Source organism: Malania oleifera, chromosome 1 (genome assembly GCF_029873635.1).
Source record: "Malania oleifera isolate guangnan ecotype guangnan chromosome 1, ASM2987363v1, whole genome shotgun sequence".
In the NCBI taxonomy this organism is placed as follows: Eukaryota; Viridiplantae; Streptophyta; class Magnoliopsida; order Santalales; family Ximeniaceae; genus Malania; species Malania oleifera.
The window spans coordinates 2,447,882-2,463,356 of record NC_080417.1 but is presented as its reverse complement, the minus strand read 5'-3'; the positions used below and the strand labels follow the sequence as shown (position 1 = coordinate 2,463,356).

Here is a 15,475-nt window from a genome sequence, read left to right as displayed (position 1 = left end):
TTTATGTGCCTTCATTTAAATTTAATTAATTTTAACAACTTACAAAAATTATTTATGCAATAAACTGAATGTAAGCCTTTGAATCTTGCAATGAATATGCAAAGACTCAAAGTAAGAAGAGTTTTCCCAATGAATATTTATCAAAGAAATAATATGGGAATAACTCAAAGATTACTCTTAAAATGAATTTCAAAAATAAAGATTTAAGTGAGAGTAAAATTGAATATAAAAATATATGCCCAAATGAATGATTCCTTAAACGCTCCTCAAGAGCAATGAATTTGTTAATGAAGAGAGCGAGGGAGATAATTAAAACTCTCTTAAAAATGATTTTGAAATGAATAAGAGTAAGAGAGTATGAAAAATAAAGTTTGAAAACAAACAAAAGTATTTAAGAGAATTTTTCAACTAATCATCTTACTAATTATACTTATAAAGGGGGGTATTTATAGAATATCCAGGAAAAATAACCATTAAGCACACAGAGAGTATTTTTGAATTTCTTTAATCAAAAAATTAACCCGAATTAACGCTGAAAATTACCGAAACCCACGAGGTTCAGTTAGCTGGTGCTAGCGTCGGTCGGCTGACCTCTCACAGCAAATTTGAATTTTTTGGGCAAGTTCGGTCAACCATGGAAGGTGCCGGTCGACTAGCCGAATGCGTTTTAAAACCCTTTATAAGTTCAGTCGACTTAGGCTCAAGGCCGGTTTGCCAATCCAAGTGACCGGTTGGCTGAGGCTTATTTGAACTAACAGGTCGATAAGCCGAGGTATTACAAACAGGTTCAAAAGTCAAAGTCGGTCGGTTGGTCGTTTGATGCTTGAGGATGGTCGGTCGGCCAAAGGGTTGGTTGACTGAGGCATTTTTAAGCCTGAGAGGGTCGGTCGACCGTGCCTAAAAAAAAAAATCAAATTTTGCCCTCTTTTTGAACCTAAATTCATTTTAAAACCTTCTATGATTTTAGTCTTTTGATGAAAAAAAAAATTTTTTTTTTTTTTATGAAAGTTAAAGCCCCTAAGTTCAGTCTACGGTCATTACTAAGTTTTTATCCACATCATGCATGCAATGCATTATTATAGACCAAAACTAAAAATGCAATTACAATTGAAACAGTCAAATGTCTTCAATCTTCTTTACTCTCCAGTCTTCCATGGAATATGTCAAATTGTATAATCTTGAAGTGCCTCCTAGCTTCCATGTCCCTTTAATCTTATGTGTGTTAAATTTTAAATCTGTTCACACACTAAATACACACATAAGATACTTACATTTTGTCAGCATCAAAATAGGAATCAGACTTAAAAAGTCAACAATATATTTTTATTTTTTATAAAGGATAAAATTAGAAAAAAAATCTCAAAGTACAGGTTTTCATTTTTTTATTTGATTAGACAAGTTTTAAGAAAATTCAAAGATATCACCAAATGACTTTATATATGACTGATTCATTTATGTAGTAGATTAGAAAAATACTTTCTAGATCATTAAAAAAAATCTTAATTCTAAGAACTGAGATAGAAGACACCTATCTATTCATAAAATAAAATCAAAATAGAAAAAGAATGAGAGAATAGAATCAAGGTTAAAGAATTGAACTAAAATTTAAATAACATAGAATGTTTTTACGAACCACAATTTCGATTTCTTTTTAATGTAATATTTTTAAATTGTGGCTCCAATGAATGAAAAAATAGTTATTTTCTACACAGCCGACAAACTTGTTTAACTTTGCAATATTTGAATACATGACTTCAATTTAAAATTATATTTAATTGAAAAATTTTATAGTTTTGGATCATAATAAGTTTAAAATTTTAATAATAGTAATAATTAATATTTTTATTTCTGAAAGATGATAAAAGTCAGTTATCATTATTGTTGTAGGTATTGTTATTGTAGTTTTGTGCAGAAGAGTAGAAATCATCATTTTATTGAATGGGAAAATTACCATTCCACCTACAATGCAATTACATCTTCATTCATACAAACCATAAATCAATATTAAAATTAGGGTTATAATTTCAATTTCATTCTAGATCAGATCGGACTTTAATTTATGTTGATAGAGAAATGCACAACACGACTTCTAAATTTGTGTATCGATCATGTAAATTTTCTTTGAAATAAAAGTAAAAATAAAAATAATTAGGCCTGCACCATTATACATTCACATGCCCCATTGGCAAGGGATCAAAATGTGAATAGCATTTTCTTTATAAAAAAAAATTGTCGTGAAATTTTTTAAAACATTTTTATAGAGTTATCTAGCATGCGTCGAGTTCTTTGTATTTGGCTTCTAATACTTTTTCACAATAAATTCATGTAACTAATACTTAATGGCAAGTAAGGTACAAAAGTAAGGACTTTGAGCCAAGTGAAAATGATATTCAAAAGTAATGCATATTAATAGTTTAACCTAGAACAGAAAAATGCTCATGGACACGGGGCGGTGATCAGAGGAAGGGCGTGTCTGCTGGAACTCTCCAATTTTTTGAACACCAAATTTTGCTACAAATGGAATGGTATGAGCCCATTCAATCGACAAAGTCTAAAGACTGCTTAGTTCGTCTTTGAGAGATACAAGTAAATGAGTAATGACTAGAGCTCTATAGTTTTAATATTTGAAGTTAGAATGGGAGGTGGTTGCCTGTTAAGAAAATGTACCAACCTTCCAAAAATAGAAAATTCTTCAAAACTCTAAATACAAGTGTTTTATCTACATTTGTCCCAGAAGCACCATTAATTACAAGTCCTAAAAGCTCCTCCCAACCCTAATTCCTCCGCCTTGAGGATTCAAACCCCAGCTGGCATACGGCGAACCATGAGGCCAAAGTCTGGGTTGGGTTTTAAGCATGCATAACATTGCACGACACTGGGAGAGGAGATCAAAACTACAGCAAAGCATCAGAAAGTGATTTTGACAATCGATTTTTGCTAAGAGAACTAATCACTTGAGTACACCCCTCGATGTGGAACCTAATAAATAGTTTTGAGGAATGCATTAAGATTATTTTCCTCCCATGAACAAATAGAGAAAAGCGATGGCCATCACTGTCATCATACCTGTTGACAGTAATAAGAACAAAGGCCAGTGATCCAAAAATTACTACCCAGCTAGGATGAAAGCTTGAAGCAGGCTCTGTGCTGCGCGTGTTTGGTCAGGTGTTCCAGATATGATGACCTTCCCATTGCCTTCACCAGGACAAGGATCACTCACTTCAACTTTCGCACACGAAATCTAAGTCCAGAGAACCAAATGATAAACAGAAGTGGTCAAAAAAAGAGACATCAAACAGATTCATAGAAGTTAAATTAAAAAAAAAAAAAACAGATGGCAATTAACAACAATCAGTAAGAGACCTTCAAGCAATTGTAAGAAAGAAAAGGACGATTAATAATGATGATGACAAGAATTGTAGGGTATCATTCAACTCTCCCATCTTATCTGAACAAGTGGCATATATGTTCTCACGCTTGCATGAACTATTGACTGATCGGTGTGGTTTTGACCAGTGCACATACCCAATGTCTTGCACTTGTGCTAGTATTTTGTATATTGAAAATGTTAAGACTAGCCATTTTTAATGGCTAAAATATTAGTTTAAAATTTAAATTTAAAAGATCATTCACAATTTGTACCAAATACCTAATCGAGTAACATGGAATCACCTTATAACCTTAAAAGAAAAATATAGGTTGTGTCTCTCTTTTTTCTATCGTAATCTGACCAATCTAATCACCAAGTTGACTGGCAACCAGCAAAAGACAAAACAACCCAAGCACAAAATAAAGGATCTAAACTAAACCTTCCCTCCCTACTGCCCACCCTTATCAGAAAAAGGGAAATAAGACATAATGAAGCCTAACCTGTCTCAGACGAGTCAGATTGCTACCATCCTCACCATACACACACCCAAAAACATGAGCAGAAACTAAAATCTCCACAGTTGTATTTGTTACAGCAGCAAATTTTGTTTCACTGCACGAACAGAAGAAAGAGTCAAAACATGGATAGAAGCAAATAAATACAGGAACTTTGCATCCCTTCCAAGTTGAGAGAATTATATCAAATGATCAAAGGGATTGTATGTTGGGAGAAAGTAGCAGCCAGCAGATATTTGATAAAGCATGTAATAAGGACACTGCACTTCAGTGTAAAATGCCATCACAATCCTATTCACCAAGTAAAATAAATTATAATTAGAAAATATTTTAAACTCACATTGAGTGCCTGCATAAACCTGGTGTGCCCATTTCAAATCCAAACAAAATGGGCTAGTGGCAGTGGTAGTACAATTGCAGGCGGTGCCCAATCATCCAATTAAAAAACTAACTAAAAAGCAATTTTTTTGAAGTGTGTTTTCTATGTTTACAAACAACAAGAAGCCTGAAGTCCGACTAGGTGGGGTCAGTTATAAGAATCTTTTTCCATCAATTCACCCAATTGAGGGCATTTTCCTCAGCTAGCTCAACAAATATGATGTCCTTCATACTGTCTCTTTCCATGTTATTTTAGGTCTACTCCTACCCTTTGTAATAACATTAACAATAACTAACTCAATGCTCCTCATAGGTGCATAGCTTGGTGTCATAAGCCAAGCGTGTTCAGGGCATTATGTTTGCCTGTGACTGCTTGTCTTGTGTGCATGGGATGGGTTACCATCATGTAAATAGTAATATAGGTTATAGGTTTTATGTTTTCGTGGGTGTAAGACTTAGTGTAAAATGGGGAGTATGACTCCTCAGACAATTATTTCTTGAGAATGTGGAGTGCAATGCTCGACATAAACTAAGAGACCTTAAACACAATGGTTCAATCAAGGAGTAAGTGAAACAATTTTTTGCTTTGATATTGAATATTCGAGACATTGTCGGGGAAAGACAAGTTGTTCTATTTTTTCGAGGGGTTAAAATTGTGGACAAAGACATAACTTCATTAACAAACAACTCAACACTTGCCTATCACACAAGCTATTGCGGAACCATTGACTAACTACGCTAGAGAGAGTACCACAACATCCAAAGAAAGTGGCGTAGGTGGAAATAGCAATATGTCTTTCAAGAGGGGCAAACACAAAAGCAAGGGAGCCAATACCAAGGCATCAACTTCAAAAAAGCCTTGTCATCTTGATCATTCAACACACCTAATCGTAAGAGTAAGATGACAAGCTTCTTATGTCAAGGCCTTCACAAAGTTGCCGAGTGCCCTTGCAATCATCACTCAATGTCATACGAGCTTTCATTGCAAAGGGGGCACTACAAGATGATGAGGAAGAGGAGGAAGCCCCGAGGATGGATGTAATGTGATTAGTCAATGCGTTGTAAAGGCAGACAAAAGAGAAAAATTACCCAAGCTAAAGATTAGTGTGGGTTAGTGTTTATGGATCTACGGATCACTAGAAAGAACACTCGTGCTATGGTTGATACCGAAGCTATCCAAAATTTCGTTTCACAAGCAGAAGCACAATGACTCAACTTGACCTTAGAGAAGGATTCATGAAGCATGAAAGCAGTTAACTCTATAGCTTAGCCTACTCTAGGAGTAGCCAAGCAAGTGATTGTAAAGCTTGGACAAATGGTAGGACGTGCCAATTTCATAATTGTGTCGTCAGGTGATTTTCAAATGATTCTTGGAATGAAAATTCTTAACGAAGACTAAGGTGGTATCAATGTCGTTTTCCAGTTCCCTTTGTGACTTCGTTTGATGGGAGACCACCCTTGCATGGTGTGAGTCGTTGTTGCATAGAAAGAAGATGATGAGAAGTTCCCTCTTGTCATGCAACTCAAGAAAGGATTGAAGAGGAGAGAACAGACTTATATAGCCATGCTAATGGTATCTGAAGGTGTATGCCAAGAGCAAGTGCCTACTGTCATCCAAGCTATGTCGGATGAGTATAAAGTTGTGATATCAAACAAGTTACTTCACAACTTGCCTCCACGACGAGGTGTGGAGCATGAAATCAAGTTGTTACCAGGAGCTAAGCCACCTATTAAAGTGTCATATTGGATGGTGCCTCCAGAGTTAGCAAAGGTAGGGAAACAACTTGATGAGTTATCAGAAGCAGACTATATACGTCCTTCCAAAGCATCATTCATAGCACCGGTGTTGTTTTAGAGGAAACATTATGGGAGCATGTGGATGTGTGTGAACTACTACACACTCGGCAAGGTGATTATGCGCAACAAGTACCCTACTCCACAGATTGTTGATTTGTTTGATCATCTAAGTCATGGAAAGTGTTTCACCAAACTTGACTTAGAGTTCAAGCTACCATCAGGTGAGGATAGTAGATAGTGATATACCGAAGACAAGGCCTATGTGACACAGTGTGAGGCACATGAATTCTGGGTGATGTCCTTTGAGTTAACGAATGCATCAAAGATGTTTTGCATCTTAATGAACTAGGTATTTAATGAGTACCTCAACATGGTTGTCGTGGTAAACTTGGATGACATTGTATTCTACAGTTCCACTCTGGAAGAACATAAAGAGCATCTATATAAGGTGTTCAACAAGCTGAAAGGAAAAAACCTTTGTGTAAAGAGAGACAAGTGTTCTTTCACTCAACAGAACATCAAATTTCTTGATTATGTGATTAAGCAAGGTCAAATTCGAATGGATATGAAAAACCTGATATTGGAAAAGGTGATAACTATTCAAAACTGGAAGATCCGAATAAGAGTGAAGGAGTTGCACTCCTTTCTTGAACTTGCCAATTATTACAGAAAGTTTGTAGAGGGGTATTCAAGGAGGAATGCTCCTTTGATAGAACTCATGAAGAAGGATCATAGGCGGAATTGGACAAAGAAGTGTCAAGAAACTTTTGACAACTTGAAGGATGCCATGATGCAAGATTTGACACTTGCTCTTCCGTATATCATGAAACCCTTCGAAGTACAAAAAAATGCATCAAACTATGCCCTTAGGGGAATCTTGTTACAAGATGGGCATCCTGTTGCATACGACAGCCAAAAACTTAATGGAGTAGAAATACACAACTCAAGAGAAGAAATGCTAGCGAGGACACATTGCCTTCGTGTGTGGTGGCATTACCTACTTGGGTCAAAGTTTGTTGTGAGAACAAATAACTTGGTTGTCAATCACTTCTTTACATTGCCAAAATTGTCAACTAAGTAGGGGCGTTCGCAAGAATTTCTAGCGAAGTTTGATTTCTTATTGGAGCACAAAGTGGGGTGGATGAACCAAGTCACAGGTACACTAAGCAGGAAGGTCAAGTTTGTAGTTTTATAGATGGTAACCTACTTGATAGTAAGTAAGGTTACCACAACAATGCAGGAAAGCATTGACGAGAACCTTGCCAAAGATACAATTGCCCAAAACCTCATAAAGTTGACGAAAGAGGGCAAAACATGCCAATTCTAGCTAAAATACAGATTGCTAGTTACACATTGTAACCACTTTTTGTGCTTTGCGTTGGAGATCTAAGGAAGAAACTACTAAGAGAGTGTCATGATACCATATGGGCAAGTCATATAGGATGGCATCACACTTGGCACTGCTAAAGCAAAGTTATTACTAGCCACAGATGTGTGATAATGTTGTCAAGTATACCCTAACTTGTCTCAGTTGTTAGCAAACGAGGTGGTGTGGAAGAAGATTGCAGGATTGCTGAAACCCCTTCAAGTACCAACTAGACCGTGGAAGAGTGTCTCATTTGACTTCGTCAATAGCTTGCCCAAAATGGATGATGCAGGGTCTATTCTTGTGGTTATAAACAGGTTTTTGAAGTACATAACTTTCATACCCACACTAAAGTACTGTTCAGTAGAGGAGACAGCACAAATTTTCAAGCATCGGAGTGTTCCCCATTACATTATCAGTAATTGAGACTCAAGATTCACAAACAACTTCTGGATAGAACATTTTAAAATCCTCAATTTACAACTTGGCATCTCCTCGAGATCAATCTTGTAAAACTTACTAGCATTTGTTAATCGTGTTTAGTCTACTTGCCTTCCTTGCTAAACGCACGTTGTTTATTACAAATGTATTGTTAATTAATCATGTTGTTTCAATGTTTACCGCTTGCTTGCCATTTGTTTTCATAAATTGCTTACTGTTTCCACTTACTTCTCATTCAAGTGTTGTGAATGTGTTCTTGTAGTAAACCACGGTAATTTTTGGCCAACTAGTTAAGAATGAGTGTTTTAGCTAGTACCACACAACTATTTGGCCCATGACACTTGGCTTGTGTTTCAAATACCCAACCAATCTAAGTCGCCACTCCCTTATCTTATCTTCTACCGTTACGCGTAGTTTATTGCAAATATGTTCATTCCTTAATTAATATTTAAATGTTATACCACTCATCCACCTTAACATTCACATTGCGACAACTTTTATTTTTTGCACATATTGTTTCTTAGTTGCCAACATTCTAATCCATAGAGCATGGCTGGTCTTATAGCTGTCTTATAGAATTTTTCTTTTAATTTTAAAGGTGTTCTACAATCACATGGCACACCCGAAGCACTCCTCCATTTTACCCAACCTACTTTAATTCTATGTATTATTACATCATCTTCAATGTCTCCTTCTACTTGCATAATAGAGACAAGGTATAAAAATTTGCTAGTGCTATTAATATCTTGATTATCAAGTTCAATCTTATCTCCACTATTCCTCCTTACATAACGAAAAATTGCATATTGTATATTATATCTTATTTCTACTTATCCTAGAACCTCTAAACTTTAAAGTTGTTCTCCATAGTTCTAACCTAGATTTTACTCCATTCCCACTTTCATCAATTAAGATCTATGTTCATAGAGGAACTTCATAAAAATTCTACCGGAAATGGCCCGATTTCATAGAAGTATTGGCAACGCTGTTATGACTTAGATTGATATAAAAGTCTGTTTCTCAGGCCAGGCATACAACTGCTTGCATAACCAGCTTGTTGGAACTAAATTCTCAAGGCTTTCGCGAAGAGCTTATTAAGAATGTTCATGACTTCTGTTTGCAAAAATAGGAAAAAAACAGCCTGTTCATGACTTCCGTTTGCAAAAATAGGAAAAAAATAGCCCCGTGCACAAAACTCCTGAATGCGCAGTGTCCAGGGAAGGGGTAGACCACGATGGGTCTATGGGACACAGTCTTACCTTGCATTTTTGCAGGAGGCAATTTCCACGCCTTGAACCTATGACCTCCAGGTCACACGGAAACAACTCTATTGTTGCGCCAAGGCTCCCCTTCAACATCTATAAATATATGAAAGTTGAGTTTTGGATGTTGGGAGCCGGACACATGACCTTGGGCTTACCCAGGTCGAATTTGGAGTCAGCATTGGGCATGTGGGTCGAGTGAAAAGTTGGGTTTTGGATGTTGGGAGCCTAACATGCAGCCTTGAGCTTACCTGGGTGGAATTTGGGGTCAGGGTTGGGCATGTGGGTCAGGGTGAATTTGGGGTCAACGTTGGGCATGTGAGTCAAGGTCTTTAGGCTTTATTCAGCTAGACACTGGGTATATGGATCAGCTGAGAGTTTTTGCCTAATCACTATGTTTTTTTTCAGTTATATACACATATTTTTATGTTTGTTATTTTAATTTATATGCAATAGGTTGAATTTTAAATGCACCCAATGCATAGCACGGGCACACTACTAGTAATAACTGATAAAAACGCCAACTGCCCCTCAATTGAGCAATACTGACCTCTCAACTTCTAGACCACCTCTGAAAGTTTTAAAGGCTCCTCCATCATCTGTCAAGGCTGTTGTGTTCCCTCTTCCCATTGTCTGCAATTATAGCAACCCAAAACACTGTTAGTCTTGATGGCTGACAGTGATCTAAATCGCTGAAGAAAAAAATTGATAGAAAAAATATCTGAAGAAAATGATATTAAGAAAAGAAGACATTAAAACAAATAGGGAAATGTTTTTCACCTGTGACGGCTGCAACTTTGATGAAATAGTAGGAGGACCACCCATTTTCTGCTTGATTGCAAGATGATTCATTCTCCGAGCTAACGCAGTCTCTTGATCAGAATAAGAAAGGTCTAAAGATTGAGAAAATCCAGTAGAGGTTGTTTCCCAAGCTCTTTCATATGAAGAGACATCAGGAATCGCAGAACAGCTCCTAGGTCCTGTTCCATTGAGCAACTTACCCGGAAAAATATTATCCCTTAATCTACCAGTGATTTGAAACAGAGCACTTTGTACATTCTCGTACTCCCCAGTAATCTGCCAAAAAAAAGTTATTTTCATTCATGTATGAACTATGAAGCTTCCTGGATATGCCAAAAGTTTGGCGCCAATAAAAATTGCAGAAAAGGTGTCTCTCTTACTGGCTGTTGTTCCCTAGACCTGAGCTGCATATAAAATGCAAAGCAACTGGGCTCAATGGTGACACAGGTTACACCCAGTGGAGAGACTTGGCCCCATTGAGATTTTGCAAAACCAAGCATTAAATATTAAATTATAAAATAATATGATTAAAAATATGGTAGCACTAAAATTATAAAATAATAAGATTAACTAAATATTAATCCAAAATTTGTATATTTTTATATTTTTATTTCTTTTTGTGCAAGCATATATACCTACTGGAGAAAATTTCTGGGTCTACCACTGACCAGGCTGCAACGTGAGCTGCTAAATTACGGAAAAACTCACGGTTATTCTAAATGCTCAAACAGCCCAAGGAGGCTAGGAGTTACCCACTATTATAGCACATATAACCTTTGGCTTTCTATATCAGATTTAGCCCTGGGAACAGGAAGTCAACTAATTTAAGAAATCATCAAGTCTAATAATTTTTAAATCAACATTAACTTAATTCTTGGAAATTCCGAAATGTTGAAATCTCAAGTAATGCTAAAACAAGTAAGCTATAGCAAGCTGAAATTTTGGTAAAAATGAAATCTTGCCTCCATTATAATTACCAAACAGAATCAATAAAAGGCAAGAAAAGAAAGAAATTGCAGTCAAAAATTACACAATTTAAAAAATTTTCTACCATAACAAGGTGGAGATGAGCTACCATAAAATGTATACCGAAATCCTTCTTCAATATAGATAAGAAATGTTGACACCAATAGTAAAATGGGTCACGACAACGACTATTTAAATCAAGGTTACTTAAACATTTGAATTGAAAAAACATGGTACAGGTGATCCTTAAGTTTCCCCTGTAATTTTTATTCAAAATGATATGAAAATTAAAATTTGTCGCACCTGAACCACTTCTTCATTCTCTGAAGCACAATTTGGGACTGGGTCCCCTCCCAATATCAGTACTTCAGCACCAGTAGCTTCTCTAATTTCTGAAACCACCACACCTCCTTCACCAATCAAGCAATTGATTTGGTTTGATGCAACTAGAAGCTTTACAGTTACAGTTACCCCCTTATTCAATGCAGAAATAAGCCCATTTTCAATGCTAGCCTCTATAGCTCTCATGAAAACTCGAGCAACGGCATTTTGTGCAGCAGAGTAGAATGATTCTGAGTTCTACAAGGTAAGCCAATATGACAACTATAAGATATGATATACAAGGTTGGGAATTGCATGTACATCTACAACTAATGGGAAAATGTGAGTACATAGTAGAACCTCCACAAATAAAGGTAGCATAACAAACCTCCAGTGCAGAAATAGTGACAACACGCTCACTTGACATAACAAACGGAGCAGCAACATTTATAGAAGCTCCCGTTTCCTTCTGTAGAGCCTTGACAATGGCCCCTCCCTTGCCAATAACACCTCCAACTGCACCATTAGGACAGAGAAGTTTGAACTTAACTTCATGTTGCCCACTTTTGGCATCCAGGTTGGTGATTCTGTCAAAATCTGTCGACAATGGATGTCTGCCAGAAGTATAATCCACGGAATTACCAGGCAAAGATGGTAATGAGGAGTTATTTTGTGGTTGAAACTCCACATGAGGATCAGGAAAGTCCCCATAGGAAGCTACCTCAACAGGTCTGCCTACATGTTTTGGGGCTTTATCTAATGGTGGACATTCCTGAAGACAGCGAGAAACAGTAACTAGTGCTTTCTTAACTGCCAAAATGGCCCCCATAATCTGCCACAATAATTAACAAGCTCTCTTATCAGAAATGAAGAAATTTTTTCTTTTAATAAGATAAATATTGAACAATAGCCAAGTTCAAATGCATTTTTGAGGTTTGTCCAACTACCCAATGAATTTGAAATCTGAAGCATCACATTGGATTTTCTCATTTGTCAACAGAAAAAATATATCCAAATTCCAAAATACCTAAACTGGTATTGCAGTCCTGCAATATGCAGCCTTGTGTGCTAGGCCAACCCTTTTTTCTCCATTTTCTTTGGGAAAAAAAAAAAAAGCAAGAGTAGAACCAACGCACATATTGTAGCATTTTCTTAAAGAAAAAAAAAACAGCAAATTAGAACATCCTACAACTAGTAATGGATTACATATTGCACTAGTCCAACAAATATAATTATTTATATGAAACTACAGATGGTACTTGGGATGTCCCCAACAATACGAATATATTAACGTGCAAGAATTTTCTTTTTTTTTTTAAAGTGACAGAATGATTTAAAATACTTTTGGGTGGGTTTGGGAGAAGCTTTAGATTTTAATTTGTATGAACTTGAAAGAGATATAATACAAAATTGTATTGAATTTATCTGAATCCATTCAAATTCAAGATCCAAAATCCATCCAAATTCAAGATCTGAAATCTATGGTTCCAAACGTAACCTAAGAGTATTTCACAATGGAATTTATCAAATATTAACAATGTGTATTCATTTAGAGGGAAAGAAAATCTCTCTTTCAACCAGACAATTATTATTATTCTCAGCCGAAAGTATTTTCTTCAAATATTTTCCATTAAAGCAAGCATCCTTAAATACCATCGGGTACCACCACTATATCTTCTCCATTAACGACCCAGCCATATGCATTGGGAAACAAAGCCTACTGTGTCTCAAAATCTAAAACCATTTTAATGGCTGATTAAAAGCATCCCCATTCTCCATTATGCATTAAATCATAGTTTTTTTTTTTTTTCTAACACAAACGGCAGAAGTTTTAACCAATTAAAAGGGAGAGCTAGAAATAATACGAAAAAAAAGTTTAAAGGCTTCATTCCACAAGCATTTCCACCACTCTGCTTTATCTTTTCTCGCCCTTTCTGAGAATCCAAACAGGGTCGCAAAGCAGGTAAACAAAAACCTCACCTGAATCAATTCGTCGCCGGTAGTGGCGCATGCGGGAACCTGCTCTGCAGGCAAGATCCTAATTTTTGCGCCAGTATCATTCCTCATTTTCTCGATAGTCTTCCCTCCTTTCCCCATTACTGCCCCAATCTGTCCGTTTTGCGCCAACAACCTACAGCAAGTTACGCCGCTGCAGCCGCCCTCCATGCGCGCCTCCACCTCCAAAACCCTATCGTAAACGCAGAGCAGAGCATCCTGCGCCTGCGACACCTCGCACTCCTCCTCATCTGCCTCGCCTGCGGCTCTCAGAGTGACCTTCCGGTCGCAGAGCGCAGACCCGACCACAGTGATGACCCGCTCCGCGCACTCGGGCACGGTGTCGTCGACGCGAATTCTCGCGCCCGACTCGCGCTCCAGCTGCTTGACGATGGCCCCGGAGCGGCCGATCACACCACCTATGGCGGCCACGTGGCAGAGAAGGCGGAGCGCGGTCTGACCCAGAAGTACGGTGATGGGCGGGAGATTCCGCCGGTGGCCGCCGTTTCCGGCGGCGTGGCTTATCGGGTCCTGCGGTTTGGAGACAGCTGATTGCAGTGTCTTCGACGGCGCATAGGGAGACACAGCTGCCATAGCTTCCCCGTCCCTCTCTCTCTCTCTGATAGTGATGAAGAGGAGGGCAAAGAGCAATCTGGGTCTTCTTCTTTCTTCTTCTTCTTCTTCTTCTAGTGATGGGTGGTGGGTTGCAGAGGTAGGTGGCTCCTGGGTGGCATCGGGCGGAGAGTGGGGTTGCTTAGGGAGGAAGGAGGGAGCACCGTGGCCGTGTGGAAGTGCGCGGCGGATGCATGGCACTTTCATAGGAGATTCGTTGCGTTGGGTCGCAGGGAATGGCCCCATTTCTCCATAGGTGTTGGCGTGTTGCGTCACTGTGCGTCACTTTCTTTCTCCCGTTCAATGTTTATTGTTTCCTCCAACTTTATATTAAAAATCAAACCCTCATTCTAAATTTTAAATTATTTGTTGCATTTCAATTGCATTACATTCAATTATTATACTTTAAAATTCAACTCCAATGAGTAAAAGATTATACTATACAAATAATTCTACTTTTTCCTAAGACAATAATCAAAATGTTTAAAAGAAAAAATTTTACTAAGAACAAATATTAAAATACGTGCGTCTATGTTGATGCGAATCCACAAGACAAGATATCAATAGGTGTAATAGTACAATCATATTCATTGATACTATGTCACGTGAATTCGTGTCATTATGAATTCATATGACTTCATTATTTTATTCTCGAGTACTCTGTCACGTGGATTCATGTTATCATGGATCGATGTCATATAACATTACTTTATTTTGAATAAAAGTTCAAAAGCTTCTCAAATATACACGTATTAGAAAATTCAAAAGTAGGAGAATTTATCATTTCGTGGGAATACAATGATGTCATTGGAAATGGATTTTGTGGAAAAATATACATGGGATTTTGTGTTTAGATAGGTGATGCCAACTTGTCTAAAGACATGTGTTTTTTTGTTGAAAGAGGTGTGATACCCTTGACACACCCCAAGACTCTTTTAATTAAAAAAATTATTTTTATTTTTAGTTTTGAAACAAATTTGGGAAGTAAGTTGATACTATAATTTTTTGAAATCTCAAAAAATATTATAAAAAAATCACAATTAAGTGAATCCCAAGTTTTTTTTTTATTTTTTTATTTGGTGAGTGAGAGTTAATGAGTATGATTCATGTTCAAATCAAGCACTTAAATCTTATTTTGATGTACATCATTTTACTTTGATGATGCATAAAAGGATCAATTGGTCTATAGGAACCAAACCAAGAAAACAAAAATAAAAGAAAAGAGAAAAGAAAAAGAAAAATAAAAAGAAAAGAAGGTAAGTGGTTTGGTACAGCACCAAACTGTCGACGATTAGCCTTTCATGACTTCTTTCGATCTAAATGAAGAGGTCTTGCTTCTACAAGACCCTAAGGGAGTTTTTTTACCTCTCTCTTACTACTTTTCTTTTTCTTTTTTATTTTTGTTTTATTTGTTTCTTTATTTGCATTTTTCTTTTCTTTTTCTATTACATTAGTTGGTAGTGATTTTCTGTGTTTTTTTTCTATTAGCTTGTTTAACCCGTGCATAGTTTTTATATTTCCCCTATGCTTTCACATTGAAAACAATGTTCCACTTTAGTTTGGGGGGGTGAGAGTTTGTATGTGACACTATGCACTTTTACTTACTGAGTTTTTAATATTAAAAAAAATTGAATATGAAAGATTAGGTCAT

The 15,475-nt window shown here is 36.9% G+C and overlaps 1 protein-coding gene across 3 annotated transcripts; it reads right to left on the bottom strand.

Annotated features, from left to right (window-relative positions):
- Nucleotides 1–2,591: 2,591 nt before the first annotated feature.
- On the bottom strand, nucleotides 2,592–14,126 carry LOC131153629 (KH domain-containing protein HEN4-like). Of its 3 annotated transcripts, XM_058106076.1 has the most exons (8): nucleotides 13,198–14,126; nucleotides 11,606–12,049; nucleotides 11,200–11,475; nucleotides 9,910–10,206; nucleotides 9,680–9,762; nucleotides 3,871–3,982; nucleotides 3,067–3,241; nucleotides 2,592–2,979 (listed from the first exon to the last, which is right to left on the bottom strand). In XM_058106076.1, exons 1-7 carry the CDS (start codon nucleotides 14,068–14,070, stop codon nucleotides 3,110–3,112), a joined length of 2,217 nt encoding a protein of 738 aa, XP_057962059.1. In that variant the 5' UTR covers nucleotides 14,071–14,126; the 3' UTR covers nucleotides 2,592–2,979; nucleotides 3,067–3,109. The 3 variants fall into 3 exon arrangements, with proteins under 3 accessions (XP_057962059.1, XP_057962049.1, XP_057962067.1); XM_058106066.1 differs by having other exon boundaries at nucleotides 2,592–3,241; XM_058106084.1 differs by lacking the exon at nucleotides 3,871–3,982 and having other exon boundaries at nucleotides 2,592–3,241; nucleotides 13,198–14,110.
- Between the last annotated feature and the right edge of the window lie 1,349 nt (nucleotides 14,127–15,475).